We start from the raw sequence: 21,681 nt of genomic DNA on the forward strand, positions 1-21,681 counted from the left end.
TTCTATTGGCTGAGCCGCAGGCCACGCCCCCGACCTGTCCGCCGCGCCCGGGCCTCCCGCCCCACCCTCCGGCCGCGACTGGCTGGACCGGGACGCGAATTCGAATGCTGGCCTTGGATTGGCTAGGCCAGCGCGGCCTCGGGCCGCCCGGGTCGGTCCCGGTACCGCTCGGTCGCTGCTGGCGCCGGCGGGCTGTCTGTGAAACCGGTGCCGGGCTTCGGGTCCTCCGAGCCAGCGCGGGCGAGCTCCCGTCTGAGGACGGCTGACGGGCCGCCTCCGGCCGGGCCCTGCCGCCCTGCCGCCGGCTTCCGGGAACCGGGCCCTGTGTCGAGACGCCGGGCGTTGGCACGAAGGCCCGGGCCTGTCTCCGTGGGCTCCCGCGGAACGCCTCCCGCCCGGCACACTCGCTGTCCTCGCCGCCTGCAGGCCCGGCCCGGCCCCGGGAAGGGCGCAGTCGGCTGGGCTGTGGGTTCAGCTTCCCCGGCGCCCCACGCCCCAGCTCTTCATGAGACTCTGTACCCAAGGAAGAGACAGTCTTTGGGGACGGCAGGGGAGCTGAGCCCGGGCTCCCCCTTCTTCGCGATGTGGCCAGCCTTAGTCCCCTCACCCCCATCCTCTGTGTTCTCTGAACCCCCGGGGTACCTGGCCTGTGCTGGGAACACAGGTGGGTGCTGGGTGTCCAGGTCCCGGCAGGCTGCAGCAGGAGGAACCCAGGGAGCAGGAGAGCCCCAGGGGTCCCCACTAGAAGAACTTGGTCCATGGGAGGTGCGACTCTTCCCTGCACAGCTCAGGCCGGCCCCCTCCTCCAGGCTCCTGGTTCCCAGGACAGAGAAAGGGAGGACGAGGAGGTGGGATCCTAGACTTCTCCCTTCCTCACTTTGTCCTCACTGTTGCTGCCCTCCTTCCTTGCATGTTACTTTGTCCCCAGAACAGAAATACTCTTCCAGTGTTTGCTTTTGGTAGTGTCTAGAAGAGATTAATAAATTCAACAAGTGATAAACAGCACCCTTGGTTTCCCAGAACCCCTCCATGTGCCTTCAGCTCTACCTTCTTTTCTGCAGGGCTGAAGGCTCAGGAAGCTGGGATCTGAGGATTGGTTTAAAGCTAGCCCAGGCAGATAAGTCTGTCAGACTCTTATCTCCAATAAACTACTCAGAAAAGGCCGGAAGTGGTGCTGTGTGGCTCAAGTGGTAGGACACGAGCCTTGCGCACAAAGAGGCTCAGGGACAGTGCCCAGGCCCAGAGTTCAAGCCTCAAGACTGTCCAAAAAAAAAAAAAAAAGGTAGAGGTTGATTTTGCTAAGTTGAAGAACACTTGCCTGGAAAGTGCAAGTCCCAGCCGGGTGCTGGTGGCTCACGCCTGTAATCCTAGCTACTCAGGAGGCTGAGATCTGAGGATCTCAGATTATTTATTTTTTGTCGGTCGTGGGGTTTGAACTCTGGGCCTGGGCACTGTCCTTCAGCTCTTCAGCTCAAGGGGAGCACTCTACCACTTGAGCTACAGCGCCACTTGAGCTACAGCGCCACTTCCGGTTTTCTGGTGGTTTATTGGAGATAGGAGTCTCACAGTCTTTCCTACCTGGGCTGGCTTTGAACCACGATCCTCAGATCTCAGCCTCCTGAGTAGCTAGGATTACAGGCGTGAGCCACCAGCGCCCGGCTGGGACTTGCACTTTCCAGGCAAGTGTTCTTCAACTTAGCAAAATCAACCTCTACCTTTTTTTTTTTTTTTTTTTTTTGGACAGTCTTGAGGCTTGAACTCTGGGCCTGGGCACTGTCCCTGAGCCTCTTTGTGCGCAAGGCTCGTGTCCTACCACTTGAGCCACACAGCACCACTTCCGGCCTTTTCTGAGTAGTTTATTGGAGATAAGAGTCTGACAGACTTATCTGCCTGGGCTAGCTTTAAACCAATCCTCAGATCCCAGCTTCCTGAGTAGCTAGGATTTAGCTAGACCACAGGCTGGCATGAGCCGCCAGCACCTGGCTCCCATCTTTTTCTTTATACCGTATTCATTTTCTTTATTCTGAGGCAAAAAGTCCTTTTTGCTTTTTGTGAGAGGGTATCACTACGTAGCTCAGGCTGGCCTGGAACTGGAGGATGCCTATCTCTGTGCTGTGTTTTGTAGGAATTGGGTATTCTCTTGGCTACAACTATAATGATGCTACAGCTATGCTTCCAGGGCCCCCAGCAGTGGAGTCCTCAGGGCCAAACTGGGGCATGGGTCACTCTTAGAGGTTGTGACATGTGTCCATTTCCCATTGGGCCTCAAGATATGAGAGAACTCGGGAAAACCTCAGTTCTTTGGAGTTCAGGGAAATTTCTGGCAGAATAACAAAGCAAAGACCAGAAGAGCAGCCAGTCCAAATATTATAGAAGGAAAAATAGGACCAGGCCTGCTGGTATAGTGATTTCTGCACTGGGGAGGCTGAAGGAGTTCCAGGCCAGCCTGGGCTACATAGAGAAACATTGTCTCCAAAACAAACTAAATAAGAGTCTGGAACTTGAGGACCTCCATCACTCAGAGTAGAGGAGCCTGGGGTGGGTGGAGGCCCAGGGAGGTTTTTCCCACAGAAAACGCCACAGAGCAGCCAACTTGGGAAAAAAAAGGCCCAGGAAGACATTTGGTGTGGCCACAAGAAGTGCGCTGGTGCTGTTCTGGGCTCAGGGAGTGGGAAGCTTAGCTGAGACACGGCTGCCGCACTGGGGCTGTCTGAGCACTTGTTGTGGGGTTAATGACAACATGGCTTGCTGGTCCCCCCACCCCCACCCAGCTTCTAACTCAGAAGATCTAGAGTGGGGCTCAAGGAACTACATTGCTTTTTATTCTAAATATTGAAATACTGAAAAGCTATGATTTAGGTTAGTAAATGTGTCAATATGCTGTCTTCTCATAGGGTGAATTTGGACAATATGGTTGAAGTAGGCAGGGCAAAAGGGAGAGGTAGAGAGGACAATCACCCTTCCCCCCACCAAGACTAACGTCAGCTACTAAAATTCAAAAATATGTTCTCTCCTCCTACCTTCAGAAACACCACAACCTGAAAACACATGTGGATTTAGAATTCATGGACTCTGTGAGATTCCACTCAAATGCAGTCCAGCCTGGTTTATGGTCACCCTTTTCTGTTACAACCACGGCAGGCCGTGCACACCTGCACTAGGATCTTTATTATAGTAGGATAGTGTTTGAGGAAGGGAGTGGGGGAGGATGTAAGGGGGGCTGAAACAGATGCGTGGGGAAAATGGAAAGATGTGAGGAGGAAGGTGAGGAGGTCTGAGCAGGTGGCGGGGGAGGCAGTGAGAGGGAGGAGTCTGCTTGCGCTTGGTCTTTTCTTTGAGTGGGTTGTATAGGGTTGGTAAAACTCAGGAAGACATCCTCCAGGGAGACCTGATTGATGGAGTAGTCTTCCAACTTGTACTTTCTCTTGGCTTTCTCCAGACTCCCAAACACCTGTGGAAGGGAGAAGGAGGCTACTGTAAACAGGCTGGTCTATAGGTGCTAGGATGTCTATAGGGTGGGGACAGGGCCAACCTTTGTGCTTGTAACAAGACATCCAAAGGCTGTTCCTTCTCTTTAGTATTCTATAGCACTTCTCAAGAAGTCAGTCCATAGAACTCAGCTGTCTGATCCTAGGGTTGGACTCTGCCAGAAAGGCAGAGGCTGACCTGGGGTGCCTGGCTTGCTATGTGAGCCTGGTCATGTGGTACCTTCTGTGGGCTGCTCTCTGCTTTGTAAAGCCTAAGGGAGGGGGAAGCTAACATCTGAGGATTATGGTCTAGGAATCTGCATGAACATGGCCATGGAGACATCAGCACACATCTGACATCAAGGCACGTCAGCCAACTTCTACCTGAGAGACAGACTGAGGTACCCAGAAAGTGGGTGAAATAAGAGGGACACTCACCTTTGACCAGCAAAGGTTGTGTCCAGGTAAGTGGTAACAGACCAAGCCCTTGTGCTCATCTTCCAGGACGCTGCCTGCACCAAAGAGACCAGGTGTGAGTGATGGCTGGGCTGGAGGAACAGGGAAGACAGCCTGGGGGACAGGACCGTGGTCCTCATGTCAGGGCCAGGCGTGTGGGATGGACTCTGGACAGCAGTTGGCAGGTCCAGACAGGGCCCAGGGCCACCCAAGAGCACTGCCAGGCACCCACACACACCTGGGAAGGTCAGGTCCACGAACGCCTTGAACTCCTCCAGAGCCTCCTGCTGCCCTTCGCTGTGGACCTTGGCCTGCAGGGAGTAGCCGCTGCCAAACTTGTTCTTGAGGTACTGTGGGCTGCCCAGACACTTGAACTGGCCCTGCACCATGATGGCCAGCCGGGTGCACAGCGCCTCACACTCCTCCATGCTGGGGGGAGGGACACAAGTGTGACTCGGGGCTGGGGGAGGCTGACCCCCACCCGGGTGTGAGGGCCTGTGCTGAAGGGATGTTCATTCTTAGACCAGCCCATTCCTGATTCCCATGCTCAGCGCAGCCCCTGTGCAGGGCCTGGGGGATATCCTGGCTGAGTCTGTGCCCATGGCCAACAGGTCTTCTGCTCCCGACCTCTTCCCAGCCACCTGTCCTGGCTCTCCATGGACGCAGAGACCAAGGATCTACCTGTGGGAGGTGATGACAATGGCCTTGCCAGATTCCCGGGCCCGGGCCACTGTGTCCCACAGCAAGCGTCTGGCCAGTGGGTCCATGCCAGTGGACGGCTCATCCAGGAAGATGACTGCAGGCTCTCCAATGAGGGCGATGCCAATGCTCAGCTTTCGCTTGTTGCCACCGCTGATGGGAGAGGGGGAGGATGAGTCATGGAGAATGGTCATCTGCAGTGGTGAGTCCTGCTGGTCAAATACCTACTATTCCTTCTACTATACCCTGCAGGGCCACTGAGCTAAACCATGCCAACATGAGTCAGTGAATCTCTTCGAGGGATATTGGGGGGGAGGGGCACTTCCCAATCTGCTAACAAGGATATAGGACCATTTTATGCAACTTCCGATCCTCCTCTCCTTCTCCCCCTCCCCCTGCCCCTGCCCCCGCAAGTCCTGGGGCTTGAACTCAGGGTCTGGGCACTGAACTTTTGCTCAAAGCACTCTACCCCTTAAATCACAGCGTCACTTCTGGCTTTTTCTGCTTATATGGTACTGAGGAATCAAACCCAGGGCTTCATGCATGTCAGGCAAGCACTCTACCACTGAGCCACCTTCCTGACCCTTTATGTAAGGTTTTATTTTTTTATTTTATTTATTTATTTATTTTTTCGGCCGTGGGGCTTGAACTCTGGGCCTGGGAGCTGTCCCTCAGCTCTTCAGCTCAAGGCGAGCGCTCTACCACTTGAGCTACAGCGCCACTTCCGGTTTTCTGGTGGTTTATTGGAGATAGGAGTCTCAGTCTCTCTTGCCCGGGCTGGCTTTGAACCGCGATCCTCAGATCTCAGCCTCCTGAGTAGCTAGGATTACAGGGTGAGCCACCAGCGCCCGGCTTATGTAACGTTTTAAAAAGTTGAGACATCTGGGGCTGGGAAGGTGGCTCAGTGGTAGAGCGCTTGCCTTGCATGCCTGAGGCCCTGGGTTCGCTTCCTCAGCACCACATAAGCAAAAAGAAAAAAGCCGGAAGTGGCACTGTGGCTCAAGTGGTAGAGCGCTAGCCTTGAGCTGAAGAGCTGAGGGACAGCGCCCAGTCCCAGAGTTCAGGCCCACGACCGGACCCAAAAAAAAAAAAAGTTGAGACATCTGAATGCTGGTGGCTCATGCCTGTAATCCTAGCTACTCAGGAGGCTGAGATCTGAGGATCGTGGTTCAAAGCCAGCCCAGGCAGGAAAAGCATGAAACTTTTATCTCCAATAAACCACCAGAAAACCAGAAGTGGCATTGTAGCTCAAGTGGTAGAGCATTCACCTTGAGCTGAAGAGCTAAGGGACAGCACTCAGGCCCAGAGTTCAAGCCCCATGACTGACAAAAAAAAAAGTTGAGACAGAGTTTTACTATGTAGCCTACTCTTGCTTTGAACTTTTGATCCTCCTGCCTCAGGTTCCCAAATGCTGGGATTACAAGCATGCACCACCACCTCACTCTATTCATTTTTATATTCACAAAGCATTTATTATGTATTTTACCATTGTAAACTCTGCAAATTTAAATTCATTTGATATTCAAATATACAAGGAAGCGTCTGGTGAAACTCAAGCTAACAGATAGAAAAGGAAAGAAGAGCCGGGTGCTGGTGGCTCACGCCTGTAATCCTAGCTACTCAGGAGGCTGAGATCTGAGGATCATGGTTCAAAGCCGGCCCGGGCAGGAAAGACCGTGAGACTCCTATCTCCAATAAACCACTAGAAAACCGGAAGTGGTGCTGTAGCTCAAGTGGTAGAGTGCTCGCCTTGAGCTGAAGAGCTGAGGGACAGCGCCCAAGCCCAGAGTTCAAGCCCCATGACCGACAAAAAAAGAAAAGAAAAGAATATCTGTATCTGAAACTTTGGTTCATTTAGCCAAAGGTCAGTGGCACTTCTTTACTTTGCAGTCCTTGGTGTGCAGTACTACCAGGTGCCTCCAGGGTCCACACACACGCACACACACACACACACACACACACACACACACACACACACACACACACACACACACACACACACACACAAGGAAGGAGAGTATTTGGATTTGCAGTTGCACAATGAGTGACTTGCTTTGTTCAGGCTAACTGGAGTTGGATATTCTATCTCTGGCAATGGAAGTCTGGAAGGTCTTCAGGAGATACAAACCTACTAAAAAATGGAAAGCTTGTCAGGAAGTGGAGGAAAGGATGGACTGCTTTCACTGTTGGTACAATACGTGTGGTGCCCTTTGCCTGTTCTCAACTATAGGTACTGTCTCTGGCGTGATCAGCTCCACAGTTTCCTCAGGACCAAGATGGAGTGATGTCTTGGGCCACTGCAGGCCATGCGTGCCTTCTACAGAAACTGTAGTCACTCATGTCTGAGTGGATAGGCCTGGACCCACACTCCAGTGATGAGAACAACAAGAGCTCATCTTGTAACTGCAGGCAGGGAAGCTGGGGGAAATCCTGCTTCTCACCTGTAAGTCTTTATCAGCTTGTCTGCATACATCAGCATGATGAAGTCATCAATAATTTGGTTCACACAGATATTGATGTGGCTTTCCGGGATGCCTCGGATCCGGGCATACATAACCAGTGTCTCTCGGCCTGTCATGAAGTTTGGCAGGGCATCAAACTGAGGACAGTAACCAATCAACTGCCGCACCTGAGAACACAGCCCAGAGAGGGAGACATGTCAGAATGCAGCCTCTTCTGGCCAGATTCCCCATGTCTCCCGTGGTCTTACTTCAGTCCAGCTCTTGCCTCTACACTGCCAATACCTAAACCTGCCGTGTGTAGCTCCAGCATAATAATAATGCTGGGGAATACAGGATGTGGCCCTTGCTACCTTGTTTCTGTTCAGAGGCCAGATCTCAGTGTACTTGCTACTCTCATGAACTTGACCCACATTTTATTTCTGGCTCCTTAGATTTTCTTTTTGTGTTTGGTTTTCTGAAGTTTCATTACAATGCTCCTAGGGAACTCAGAGAGAGAAAGGAGACAGAGACAGAGAGAGACAGAGAGAGAGTCAGATAGAAAGAGAGAGTTGTGGGGCTTGAACTCAGCCCCACAGCCTGGGTGCTGCTCTTTTGCTTAAGGCTAGTGCTCTACCATTTTAAGCCATAGCTCCACTTCTGGTGGTTAATCGGAGATAAGAGTCTCATGGACTTTCCTGCCAGGGCTGGCTTTGATCTCCAGATCTCAGCCTCCTGGGTAGCTAGGATTACAGGCATGAGCTACTGGCAGCTGGCTTACTGATTTATTTTAATGCATTCTTTTAGTAGGTAGATTACTAGGGTTTCAAATACTACTTTGTCTCCTTTCAGCACATCCGTCACACACAGAGTAAACTTTATCATCACTGCATCTTTTATATACAGGACATACATAGCATATGGAAAGAGGTCATGTGGACTGGCTCACACAGTTATGGAAGATGAGTTCTACAGTCTGAAACACTGGTCTGGAACTGGACTGGACTTGTGACTATTTAGAAGACATTAGCAAATTGGTGGTAATGAGAACCAGTGCGACATAAATGGCCAGCCCACATAAGGATTGTGGAAGGAAAGTGGGAACAACTCTCAGTGACACCAAGACCTACCAGGCCAGATGAATATCTGCTAAAGGAGCTGTGATAGTAGTACTTGGGAAGCAAAGGCAGGAGGATTGTGAATTTGAGGCTACATAACAAGACATTGTCTCAAAACAAAACCCGACATGACAACACAAAACAAAACTATGTCTACCAGAGGAGTCTGAGAAAGAAGTGTTATTGATAAAGAAGATCAAGGAGAGACCAAAGCTACAGAATAAGCAGAACAAAGCTTGAGTTTGAAGTTTTGAAAAGGTTGGCCATTACCGAATGCTGCAGAAACATTAAGGAAGATACAGACCAGAATTGAGTCATCTCTACTAGGGTGTCTTCAGTACCAACAGAACAGACTGGATGGTCATTTGGAGGCAGAGCATCCTTGAACTGCGCTTGCCATGGGCACCTTGGATGGTGTCTTCAACAGCAGGTGCACATGTGCTTCTTACTACCCAGAAAACATGGCAGGGGAGTGGCAAGGGGTGGAGACATTTTGGAAGCCTATTGAGATTCCAGCACCGAGTGCTGGGGCTGGTGCCAGTGGCTCATGCCTGTAATCCTAGCTATTCAGGAGGCTGAGATCTGGGGATTGCAGTTCAAAGCCAGCCCAGGCAGGAAAGTCCGTGAGACCTTTTTTTTTTTTTTGGCCAGTCTTGGGCTTGAACTCAGGACCTGGCCACTGTCCCTGAGTTTCTTTTGCTCAAAGCTAGTGTTCTACCACTTGAGCCACAGTACCACTTCAGGCTTTTTTTCTGTTTTTGTGGTACTAAGGAATTGAACCCAGGGCTTCATGCATGCTAGGCAAGCACTCTACCACTCAGCCACCTTCCCAGCACCCATCACACTCTTTTTTTTTTTTTTTTTGTCCAGTTGTGGGGCCTGAACTCTGGGCCTGGGTGCTGTCCCTCAGCTCTTCAGCTCAAGGCTAGCGCTCTACCACTTGAGCCACAGCGCCACTTCCGGCTTTTTTCTTTTTGCTTATGTGGTGCTGAGGAATTGAACCCAGGGCCTCAGGCATGCAAGGCAAACACTCTACCACTGAGCCACCTTCCCAGCCCCCCCATCACACTCTTATCTACAATTAACCACCAGAAAACCAGAAGTGGCGCTGTGGCTCTTCACCTTGAGCTGAAAAGCTGAGGGACAGCACCCAGGCCCAGAGTTCAAGCCCCACGGCCAAAAAAAAAAAAAGTGCTGGGTAAATAGCTCGAGAGATCAAGGCCCGTTCTAGTTCCCTGCTCCTGAATCCTGTCAACCATATCCCCATGTCTGTTTTCGGGCCACACTCACCTTCCCTAGTTCAGAGCTGATGTTGAGGCTCCTGACAAAGGCATCCCCAGAAGTGGCGGGCATCTGTCCTGTCAGAATTTTGAAAATGGAAGTCTTTCCAGCTCCGTTGAGGCCAACAAGGCCAAAGCATTCTTTAGCTTGAACGGTAAAGGATACTTTGTTCACAGCTAGCAGGGGAACCTTTACATCATAGACCTGGGATACACAGACAGGAGACCCAGTGAGGAGGTTGCCAGCCATGGTCGCTGCACACGCATTCTGGCAAGTCCCAGCTGCCTTTGGGGTCCAGGTAACCTCTCTGTAGCCAGGCTCAGACTTGCCTTCTCCTTTCAGACACTGCTCCCAGCAGGGCTCACTCTGGCTTTCTCCCTTCCTGCTGCTCATGCATCTAAAAAACTTAGTTTCCTAAGGTAAGGCCTTCCCCCTTCTGTCTCAGAAGCAACAAATTATTTCTTTTTGTTGTGAGACCAGGACTCAAACTCAGTATTTTGCTGGTGCTCTACCAACTGAACCACACATCCAAACTCAACCAATAATTTTTTTTTTTTTGGTCCGGTCATGGGGCCTGAACTCTGGGCCTGGGCGCTGTCCCTCAGCTCTTCAGCTCAAGGCTAGCGCTCTACCACTTGAGCCACAGCGCCACTTCTGGCTTTTTTCTTTTTGCTTACGTGGTGATGAGAAATCGAACCCAGGGCCTCAGGCATGCAAGGCAAGTGCTCTACCACTGAGCCACCTTCCCAGCCCCCCAATAATTTTTTTTATGTTGCCTAGGGTTTAATAAAACCGCAGGTTTTCCCCTAGGATAAAGGGAAAATATTCCCTTTAAACACCAGTAACTATAAACAATAGGACTAAAATCTTGGGGAAATGCTAAAAAAGTGCCTGGTTAAAGGGCCTCTCAAAGTTCTTCCTGGGATTATCAGGGAGACTCAGGAAGCTGGGGTTGTGCTTTACCCCTTGCTTTCTCTACAATCACGATCTAGAGCAGGAGAGGTCCAACCAGTCAGGCCTCACTTTCTAGCCCTCCTTCCTTCCTAGGGCACTCGTGGACCACAGAAGAGACTGTGGAGGATGGAGTTGCTTATCTCTGGGGGTAACTGAGCCCAGACATACCTTATTCTCCTCACCTCCATTGGAAGCTCATATGTTACTGCTGGCATCCTAAGCCTACCAGCTGGCTGACTCCATATGTACAGGGTCTATGAGCTTCTAAAGCCACATCTCGAGCCAGTTATGCTAGTATTTTTTCTGTAACTCTAGCATTTAGGAAGCTGAGGTAGGTTAATCTAAACCTGAGTCTGAGGTTAACCTATGCTACACAGTAAGATACTGTCTGAATAAATGAATAAATACATAATAAAACGATGTTTGACTTTACCTTTGACACTTCTTTAACAACTAGTGGATTTGTCTTGCATAATGTTTCCAAATAATTCTTGATGACTTCCACCTCTTCTTCTACATCTTGGTATTCAGACTCTGCTTTGAGGTCCATTGCCTACATTCACAAGATAAGGATAGAAATACAGCTGTCTGTGAGGGCAGGAAGGACAGACTGGAGCCACAAAGGCTAAAAACTCCCTGCAAATCCCAAAGGTGTCCCTACTGATCTCCAGTATCCAAGACTAAATTCATGTTGACACAACTATGATGGGGTGAATATACAAATGTCACATGGTGTCAACTCTAGAGACCAAGGATGTCAAGATACAACCATATCATTTCCTGTATTTTACCCAGAGGGCTTAAGCCTCTGGAGAATATTCACACCAAGAGCTGACAGAAGAGACCTGTGTCCGGTCTGGCTCACAGATAACTGGGGAAGAGTCACAAGACAATTGGTTCTAGGAAGCCAAGTCTTAAGTCTAACCAGCTTACAGGGTGGTTCTTAAAGCATTCCAGGTGACCAGCATGCTGAGCAGGGTTACAGGGGCTGAGCCAGATGCGTTTTTCCCTTCTAGGGTCCTTGAGTATGGGCTATCACCTCTCTGGCCTGAGATTGGACCAGACAAGTCTCCAGGCCCCCTCTGATGCTGAGAATCAAAGGCAACTACAGAGCACAGGAAGGAAGCCATAGAGATAGACCCCTGACCTCTCCCTGGAGACTGACACTCTGACCTACTCACCAAATCTTTCTTCCTGCAAAAGTCATAAAGCTTGGCTTTCAGTTTCGTGAAGACATTGGTTTCAACAAGGAAAAGCAGGATAATGTGCAAAGGTCCTAAGATGGCCAGGGCTGTCAAGTACTTTCCCGTCCCGAGGGACTCCCAGGCATAGATGTTTTTTTGTGCCACATATCCTTCTGCTAACAGGGGACAAATAGATGTTACTACCCTTGGATGATTTCCAATGCCTGTTCTCACTTTGTATATAGCAGGTTAATTCCCATAACAACTATTAAAAGAAGTTTCATTATCATTAATGTTGACACTACTTTCTAGCAAATGGTAAACACAAAATCTTTTTTCTTTTTCTTTTTTTTTTTTAATTTAATTTAATTTGTGAACATACTGTACAGAGGAGAAAATCTTTTTTCTTTATAAAGTGTTTGGTAAAAGGAAGTAGCACTGTGGCTCAAGTGGTAGAGCGCTCACCTTGAGCTGAAGAGTGCAGGGACAGTGCCCAGGCCCAGAGTTCAAGCCCCACAACCGACCAAAAAAAAGTATTATGTAAAAATAATGCAATAGGGCTGGGAAGGTGGCTCAGTAGTAGAGTGCTTGCCTTGCATGCATGAGGCCCTGGGTTCAATTCTTTAGCACCACGTAAGCAGAAAAAGCCAGAAGTGGCGCTGTGGCTCAAGTGGTAGGGTGCTAGCCTTGAGCTGAATTGCTGAGGGACAGCGCCCAGGCCCAGAGTTCAGGCCCCATGACTGACAAAACAACAACAACAACAACAATACTCTTTTCTCAGGTTGTACGTCACAAATATATACATTTTTTTGCTTTGGTTATTCTTGAGATAGAATCCCTTATTTTTTCTTTCTCTGTGTTAGCCTGGACCACAATCTTCCTATATTTGCTTCACATAAAGCTGAAATGACTGGCATGCTCCACTATGCCTAGCATTATTGGTTGATATGGAGGTTCATGAACTTTTACTTGGGCTGGTCTGGAACCATGGACTTCCTGACCCTTGCCCATCTAGTAACTGGAATTACAGGTGTGATCCACTGTACCTGGCCCAATTTTTGTCCTAATTTTTTTTTTTTTGGTCAGTCGTGGGGCTTGAACTCTGGGCCTGGGCACTGTCTCTCAGCTCTTCAGCTCAAGGCGAGCGCTCTACCACTTGAGCTACAGCGCCACTTCTGGTTTTCTGGTGGTTTATTGGAGATAGGAGTCTCATGGTCTCTCCTGCCCGAGCTGGCTTTGAACTGCAATCCTCAGATCTCAGCCTCCTGAGTAGCTAGGATTACAGGCGTGAGCCACCAGCACCCGGCTGTCCTAATTTTTTTTAAAATTAAAGGGATGCTGATATGTATGAGGCTAAGGGTTCAATTACCAGCACTGAATAATAATAATACTTTTTCCTGATATATGACAGCTATTTGAAATTCAAAACATGTTTGGCTTTTTCAATCATTTTGCAACTGATCACTGACCATTTCTGTAGTAAAACTTTAAGAGTAGGCTGAAGGACAGGCATTAGTAGCTCACACCTATAATCACACCTATTCAGGAGGCTGAAATCTGAGGACCATAGTTTAAAGCCACCTGAGGCAGGAAAGTCCATGAGACTCTTATCTCCAATTAACGACTAGAAAACTAGAAGTGGTACTGCAGCTTAAAGTGGTGGAGTGCTAGCCTTGAGTGAAAAAGCTCAAGGACAGTGCTCAGGCCCTGAGTTCAAGCCCCGTGACCACAAAAAGAAAAATTCCATTCATTATACTCACAAACTTCATTGCACTCAATATCACTTAGGTTCTTGGCACTGCAAAATTTTTTTAGTTCGAAGTTGTAATACAAATTGGAAAAGGCCATCCCTAGGCAGTGCCCTGGAAATATTAGGAATACATGATCCAAGGACTGAGAGATTTCTGTGTAGCCCAGACCTGTAATGAGAATGGAAAACATTAATTCTACGTTCAAGAAGAAAAAGGCAGCAGCTTCTCTCCTGGACTGAAGCCTAGTTTTCCCGACTCCTGGTTTTTCTTCTCCCTTATTCCCATTATGATTGCTTGTGCAGTATGGGAGAGAGTACAGCATGTCTGGGGATATCAGGCGGGAAATGGCTGCGTGGGGACGCATGGGCAGTAGAGGCAGTACAGGTGGGGCAGGCTTGTCTGAGGGGAGCTGGAACCTCCTCTAGGGAGTTGTTGGAGTGCCATCTGCAGATAGGAAGAAGAATATGGTCCATCCCTAAGTTTATAATTAAAATTTGGAGATCAAACTATCATGAATGGTTTTTTAGGAGACAGAGTAACTCCCTAAATACAGATTGAAATTGCTACTTCCTTTTTAAGTGAAAAAAAAAAAGAACCTAAAGTCAATCTGAAGGAAGTGTTAGCACAAAGTGCAGATGAAAAAATACTGTAGAGGTGACATATCAGCACATTTATGTAATCCTGACCCAGATAGAGATAGCAGCATAAACATGAAGATGCCAGTTTTAGGTATGTGTAGTGTGAATAATGGCTTAGTCTGAGTTCGTTCATTCTCTCTCTCTCTTCTTTCTTTCTTTCGTCAGTTGTGGGGCCTGAACTGTAGGCCTGGGCACTGTCCCTCAGCTCTTCAGCTCAAGGCTAGCACTCTACCACTTGAGCCACAGCACCACTTCCGGCTTTTTCTGCTTATGTGGTGCTGAGGAATCAAACCCAGGGCTTCATGCATGCTGGGCACTCTACCACTAAGCCACCTTCCCAGCTCATTATTTTTTTTTTTTTGGGGGGGGGGGTCCGGTCGTGGGGCTTGAACTCTGGGCCTGGGCGCTGTCCCTCAGCTCTTCAGCTCAAGGCTAGCGCTCTCCCATTACCTTTTATATTGAGAGATTATGCTTTTCAGTGAAATGTAGATAGTTCAATTAATTCACAAGAACTCCAGCCAAGATAAATAAATGTCTTTACTCCAGAAAGTCCCCTGGTGTACCACCTTAGTTCTTTTCCCCTCACCCCCAAAACAATCACTTTTCTGATCCTGTCTCCAAGATTCCTTTTATCTGTTCACAGACACCAGGCATGGCAGCTGCTTCGGCTCAACATTGGATCTCTGGTGTTTAGCCACACTGCTGACTATTCCCTTCCCATCTCTAAGCAACAATCCACTGAATGCATGTGTTCCAGTGTTTGTCCATCCACCTGGATCTGTGTTCTTGGGACTGTTTGGCTCATAGCTGCTATGAACGTTTTTTGGGGAACACACACCTTTGTGGGCACAACTTCTGTAGCAGTTAGAGGGAAAAAAAACAAAGGTTTTTGGTTTTTTTTTTTTTTATGTGACGCAGACATGGACTTATCCTCACCTTGTTCACTGGTGGCTAAGACTAGCACTGTGGGGCCAATGCTCAGAAAGGTCAGTATTATGACAAGTTTAACGCAAGCATTACCAGCATTGTCAAAGGAGAAGCTGATCATGTAGACGAAGGGGATGATGGCCCAGGCGTAGAGCATCAGCATCAAGACCACAGCTGGGGCGTTCCCATGCTGGGTGAGAGCCTCTTCGTTGTAGTATAAAAACACCACCTTAGGAAAGGGAAGGGCATTCAAAATCTATCCTAAATACTGAAGAGTATGGTCATCTCAGCTTTAGGTATTTTTGTTTGTTAGTTTTGCCAGTCCTGGGCTTGAATTCAGAGCCTGGGTACTGTCCCTGAGCTGCTTTTGCTCAAGGCTAGCACTCTAACTTGAGCCACAGTACCACTTCCGGCTTTTTGTGTGTGTGTGGTACTGAGGAGTCGAACCCAGGGCTTCATGAATGGTAGGCAAGCACTCAACCATTGAGCCACATTCCCAGCCCTAGTCTCAGCTTTAGAAGTAATATTCACAGGCACTTTCCTTCTTCCCCTCATCTTCCCAGGAAGCAATGAGCAAGTCATGGCCTCTGTTCTCAGGAGCTGCCCTAGGGACCAGTAGCCTAATGCATTACAATAAGGGGTGCAGAGATACTTATAAAACACAACGGTAGAACAAAGCAGGAAGTGAGCTATTCTGTATCAAAAACAAAAACAAAAAAAACACCAAAAGCCGAGCGCTGGTGGCTCACACCAGTAATCCTAGCTATTCAGGAGGCTGAGATGTGAGGATCATGGTTCAAAGCCAGCCCAGACAGGAAAGTCCATGAGACTCTTATCTCCAATTAACCACTAGAAAACCAGAAGTGGCATTGTGGCTCATATAGTAGAGCACTAGCCTTGAGCTGAAGAGCTCAGGGTCAGCACCTAGACCCAGACTGACAAACAAAACTAAACAAAACAAAAAACCCAAATCATCAAACCCCTGAATTACTCATATCAACCACAATCAAACACTTCAACCCTCACGTCTATGGTGAGCTGTTTGTGGGCAATAGCATGTGTCCCAGGCACTGTCTCTCACTGGCTTGAGGGGACCGTTCTGTGGGTACCACATGAGAATCGCAGAGCAGGCCCCTCTGTTCCCAGCAGTGCTAGAGCCAAGCAACCTTTAGTAAAAGGCTCATTGATACAGGCGATTCCTCATCCAGGGCTGACTTGTTCCAGTTCTGTGTAGGGACCATTCAGGAATCCCTGGTCTGCAGGAAATGCCCTTGGCACCACTTACTGCTTACCAGTAACAGTAGAGTGGGGATAAGGGAGGAGATGAGGTCCCACAGCAGAGCAGAGAACCAGAAAGCAGTTATGCAGACACCGCTCACAAACTGCAGCTGTTTGGACTTCATGCGTCTCTCTCTGACTGTCAAGATGGAAAAAGAGCTAGACAGAAAAGCTATCCCAAAAAGCAAGTTGATAATAAGATAATATCCTTTAGCGCCCCTGAAAAAGAGCACATGGGGAGAGACACAAGAGTTTAGGTGAAAATGTAACATCAAGCTTCTTCCAAAATAACACTCGTAATTAAAATGAGACAAAGAAACAGTCCTTTCAGATAAGTGAGCATGGTGCTGGGAGGAAGGATGCGGTGCTTACTGGTACAGGAGGCTTTCGGAGAGCTCCTCCTCCGTCTGAGGTTGAGGGTAGTTGGATGTGGTAATGGAAGCACTAGCGCCAGAAAGCAACCTGAAGAGCAGATTGTCCACCAGAGCCAGAGCCACGGCAGGGGAGTGGTATGCTTGGTTATTGAACAGTGCAGTAACTATGGTGGCATTGTCTTTGACTTCAAAGGAAGCTGCCACCACATAAAGCCTGTCGAAGTTTTCGGGCTCCTCTTTTGCCTTTCTTAACAGGAACTCCTCTATAGGTTCTGCAAGGGAAGCAGAACACTTCAGGCAGTTGCCGGTGGGAGGGAGTCACATGGGCCCCTACATAGGCTCCCCAACCTTCTGTTCCTCCTACTTTTCATAACCAGCCCTACTCACCACCAAAGCTGGCCTCCTCTTGCCCTATACCACCTTGAATTCCAGGCTATCTCCAAGTCTTGTGTCTTTATCTTTTTCTTTCTTCTTCTTTTTTTTTTTTTGCTAGTCCTGGGGCTTGAACTCAGGCCCTGGGCACTGTCTCTAAGTTTTTCTTTGCTAAAGGCTAGCACTCTACCTCTTAAGCTACAGCACCATTTCCAGCTTTTTCTTTGTATGTGGTACTAAGAAATAGAACCCAGGGCTTCATGTGTGCTAAGCAAGAATCCTACCACTAAGCCACATTCCTAGCTCCTCTTTATCTTTTTTTAAAATAAGTTTTGCATTGTGAAAATACTATACAGAGGGGCTATAATTACATGAGCAAGGTAATGAGTACATTTCTTATCAAGCATTGTTGCCTCCTCCTTTGTTTTTCCCTTACCATCCCTGCCCTCCCATCTCCATGACTACACCCCTCCATCTTTATCTTTTTTATGCTGGTCCTGGAGCTGGACCTCTGGACCTGGGCAATGTCCCTGGGTTCCTTTTGCTCAAGGCTAGTGCTCTATCACTTGAGCCACAGTGCCACCTGTGGCTTTTTATAGTAATTGGAGATGGGAGTCTCCCTGACTTTCCTGCCTGGGTTAGCTTTGAACCAGGATCCTTAGATCTCAGGTTCCTGAGTATCTAGGATTACAGGTATGAGTATCTAGCATGTCTCTTTTAAGTCTCTTCCAATTCTGTCTACTTTTCTCTTTCTTTTTACTTCAAGTGATTCTAGCCCCATCATCTATACTTAGACTATGTGACCCCAGATAAAACTCCTCTCTTTCTATGCAGGACCTCCGATCTCTGCTTCAAAGGATACATCTGAACATTTTACATCCACCAACTTCCTTGCAGTCATTTTACACCAACTTCTGGTCAAAGGAAATTTCAACATAATACATCTAACAGAGATGGACCTATATCCATAGGAGCCATGAGAGGTGACACATTAAGAATGAAGGATTGGCTAGGTGCTGGTGGCTCACTACTACAACCTTCTTGTAACTCAGGAGGCTGAAATATGAGGATTGCAGTTTGAAGCCAGCCCAGGCAAGAAAGTCCATGAGACTCTTTTTTTTTTATTTTTTGGGTCCAGTCATGGGGCCTGAACTCTGGGCCTGGGCGCTGTCCCTCAGCTCTTCAGCTCAAGGCTAGCGCTCTACCCCTTGAGCCACAGCGCCACTTCTGGTTTTTTTTCTTTTTGCTTATGTGGTGCTGAGGAATCGAACCCAGGGCCTCATGCATGCAAGGCAAGCACTCTACCACTGAGCCACCTTCCCAGCCCCTCCATGAGACTCTTATCTCCAACTGACCTCCAGAAATCTGGAAGTGTTGCTATGATTCAAAGTGGCAGAGTGTTAGCCTTGAGTGAAAAAGCTCAGGGACAACACCCAGGCCCTGAGTTCAGGCCCCATGACCACCACCACCACCACCAACAACAACAACAAAAATCCAAGTTCTAGTACAGGGCCTTATGATTCAACTGTTTTGTTATATCATATTCTGCATTTGATCTCTTTATTGTAAGTCATTACTTTGAATTTTTACTTAGTAGAAATTATAATCTTAAATATTTAATATTCATATAAAACATGATGAGAAACATGCAAACAGATGCATGCCATGCTACCCATACCATCTCCAGGGCCTGTTTTCAGAGGCACATGCCCTACAGATTTCCCCCCTCTCTTCCTGCACTAAAGTTAAAACCAAATTTTGATTAAAGTGTGTGTGTATGTGTATGCACACGTGCGCATGTGCCTGTACCAGGGCTTAAACTCAGGACATGAGTGCTGTCTTTTAGCTTTTTTGCTCAAGGCTGGCACTCTACCACTTGAGCCTCAACTCCAAGTCTAGCTTTTTTGCTTGGTTTTGTTTTCACTTCCAGATTTTTGCTGCTTAATTGGAGATAAGAGTCTCACAGATTTCCTTGCCCATGCTGGCTTTTTTTTTTTTTTTGGGTCCGGTCATGGGGCCTGAACTCTGGGCCTGGGCGCTGTCCCTCAGCTCTTCAGCTCAAGGCTAGCGCCCTACCACTTGAGCCACAGCGCCACTTCCAGCTTTTTTCTTTTTCTTTTGTGGTGCTGAGGAATCAAACTCAGGGCCTCTGGCATGCAAGGCATGTGCTCTACCACTGAGCCACCTTCCCAGCCCCGCCCATGCTGGTTTTAAATCATGTTTCTCAGATCCGTTTCCTGAGTAGCTAGGGCTACAGGCATGAGCCACCAGCACCCCACCAATGTATTTCTTTCTTTCTTTCTTTCTTTTTTTGGTCGGTCATGGGGCTTGAACTCTGGGCTTGGGCGCTATCCCTCAGCTCTTCAGCTCAAGATGAGTGCTCTACCGATTGAGCCATAGCGCCACTTCTGGTTTTCTAGTGGTTTATTGGAGATAAGAGTCTCACAGACTTTCCCTGCCCGGGCTGGCTTTGAACTGTGATCCTCAGATCTCAGCCTCCTGAGTAGCTAGGATTACAGGCATGAGCCACCGGCGCCTGGCTGTATTTATTTCTTATACAGCTTCCACTCCATTTTTTCTTCGTATTTATCACAAATTTACCTACAAACTCTCTTGAGATATATATCTGTATCTATATTCTTCTGAATACACTTGCCTTGGGGGAATACCTTAATTCCTAGAGAAACTCGCCTGGTCTCATTCCTAGCAACCCTCTTTCTTGTCATTTTGCTGAGAACAGCAAGTGGCCACAAGGATATAATTTCCCTGTAAAATATGAAATGAGGGCTGGGAAGGTGGCTCAGTGGTAGAGCGCATGCCTTGCATGCCTGAGGCCCTGGGTTCGATTCCTCAGCACCACATAAGCAAAAAGAAAAAAAAATGGAAGTGGAGCTGTGGCTCAAGTGGTAGAGCGCTAGCCTTGAGCTGAAGAGCTGAAGGACAGTGCCCAGGCCCAGAGTTCAGATCCCATGACCGGACCCAAAAAAAAAAAAAAAAAAAATGAAATGAGCCTACTTTGTGCCCATTCCCCTGTGTTCTGAGTCTTACCTGGGATCTGCAGAGGAATCTGCCCCTCAGCCTCAAGCATATCTGCAAAGTGATTTGAAAGCTGAGTATCCAGGGTGAAGTTCTGAGAGACAAAGAATGGAACAATAGTCCGACCATATGTTTTTAGAGTCAACTTCAAGGGAACACTCTCCAGGCTCTTTGTTTGGAAGCTGAAGAACATGAGGGTTAATACAATGATCACCAGAGGCACCAGGATCTGTATAGATAACATCACCATCCAATTCCGCCAAGAATATGTAACCCTCTTCAGGAGCATGGCATAAAATTGTTGGCAGAGAAGACTGAACTACAATAAAAGGGAAAAAAAGAGAGGAGGCACTGCATCAACATGGCAACAGAAGCTGGAGGTCCTGACGCTCCTGGCTCCTAGCCACTTGCATCTCTCACAATTCATCTATCATTTTTTTATTTTGCCAGTCCTGGGGCTTGAACTCAGGGCCTGGGCACTGTCTCTAAGCTTCTTTTTGCTCAAGGCTAGAACTCTACCACTTGAGCCACAGCACCACCTCCAGCTTTTTCTAATTATGTGATACTGAGAAATCAAACCCAGGGCTTCATGCATGCTATGCAAGCACTCTACCACTAAAGCCACCTTCTCAGCCCTAACTTTTTAATCATGTTCAAAATTTGCTTCAAGTTAAAATGCCTCACGATTTGATAATGCCTCACGATTTGATATTAAATGGCACAAAGAGAAAGTACAGATGACAAAGAATTTTTTTTGTTTTGTTTTTCTGTCAGTTGTAGGGCTTGAACTCTGGGTTTAGGTGCCGACCCTGAGCTCTTCAGCTCAAGGTGAGCGCTCCACCACTTGAGCCACAGTGCCATTTCCGGTTTTCTGGTGGTTTATTGGAGATGAAGTGTTTCACAGACTTTCCTAACCAGGATGGCTTTGAACTGTGATCCTCAGAGCTCAGCCTCCTGAGCAGCTAGGATTACAGACATGAGCCACCAGTGTCTGGTTTAAAAAGAAATCTGAAAGTAGAACCTAAGATAATACAGGTACCAAATGTAAATGATATTTTTTTTTTCCATGTTAAAAACTTAAGGTTGATGAGAAATTTGGGGAAAATGCCACCATTAGTGAAGTATTCATTTGGCACAACAGATTTTGAAAAGGAATTGTCTAGATGAAAATAATCTCATACCCAGATACTCTTTAACCAAGGTATCTCGATCCTAGTCATGTATCTTACAGATGGCTTGTATGAATACATAAAGCCTGCATGCAAACACGCCCCTGGTGGTGATGGCAGTCAATGTCACCATGTGCAGTTATGTCCTGAGGTCCTAATAACTGGAGTCAGCCTGGGGTAGGATCCTCAGAGTGCTGAAGGTGCTCACATGGCTTTTCTGGGGTCTGCATGAGTGGGGTGGGGAGGAAGCAATACTTTCATATGTACAGTCCCTGGTCTGAGAACCCCTGAAGGGATATGAGAAAGACATTCTAAGTTCCTAACTAAAATATGAACAAATACCTGAAAGTCTCTACCAAATACTATCTGACTTATTTTTTTTCCAGTTGTGGTACTTGAACTGAGGGCCTGGTGCTGTCCCTGAGCTCTTTTGCTCAAGGCTAGCTATCTACCACTTTGGGTCATAGCTCAATTTCCTGCTTTTGAGTCATTATTTGGAGATAAGAGTCTTGTAAGGTGTTTTCTACCCAGCTGGCCTA

At 47.9% G+C, this 21,681-nt stretch overlaps 1 protein-coding gene across 1 annotated transcript in view; it reads right to left on the reverse strand.

The window, feature by feature from the left end:
- Nucleotides 1–122: 122 nt before the first annotated feature.
- The window catches only part of LOC122123729 (ATP-binding cassette sub-family A member 17-like), a 63,496-nt gene continuing 41,937 nt past the window's right edge, over nucleotides 123–21,681 (reverse strand). The window contains exons 18-32 of the mRNA XM_042698147.1: nucleotides 19,986–20,292; nucleotides 16,564–16,837; nucleotides 16,206–16,410; nucleotides 14,923–15,142; nucleotides 13,358–13,516; nucleotides 11,595–11,773; nucleotides 10,847–10,966; nucleotides 9,469–9,663; nucleotides 7,064–7,251; nucleotides 4,605–4,775; nucleotides 4,162–4,352; nucleotides 3,906–3,979; nucleotides 3,297–3,451; nucleotides 520–813; nucleotides 123–420 (exon numbers count right to left, since the gene is read on the reverse strand). Of these exons, the coding sequence (XP_042554081.1) occupies nucleotides 123–420; nucleotides 520–813; nucleotides 3,297–3,451; nucleotides 3,906–3,979; nucleotides 4,162–4,352; nucleotides 4,605–4,775; nucleotides 7,064–7,251; nucleotides 9,469–9,663; nucleotides 10,847–10,966; nucleotides 11,595–11,773; nucleotides 13,358–13,516; nucleotides 14,923–15,142; nucleotides 16,206–16,410; nucleotides 16,564–16,837; nucleotides 19,986–20,292 (3,030 nt within the window). The remainder of the gene's footprint in view (nucleotides 421–519; nucleotides 814–3,296; nucleotides 3,452–3,905; nucleotides 3,980–4,161; nucleotides 4,353–4,604; nucleotides 4,776–7,063; nucleotides 7,252–9,468; nucleotides 9,664–10,846; nucleotides 10,967–11,594; nucleotides 11,774–13,357; nucleotides 13,517–14,922; nucleotides 15,143–16,205; nucleotides 16,411–16,563; nucleotides 16,838–19,985; nucleotides 20,293–21,681) is intronic.

This window comes from Dipodomys spectabilis, unplaced genomic scaffold, assembly GCF_019054845.1.
Source record: "Dipodomys spectabilis isolate Male_0828 unplaced genomic scaffold, ASM1905484v1 ptg000231l, whole genome shotgun sequence".
In the NCBI taxonomy this organism is placed as follows: domain Eukaryota; kingdom Metazoa; phylum Chordata; class Mammalia; order Rodentia; family Heteromyidae; genus Dipodomys; species Dipodomys spectabilis.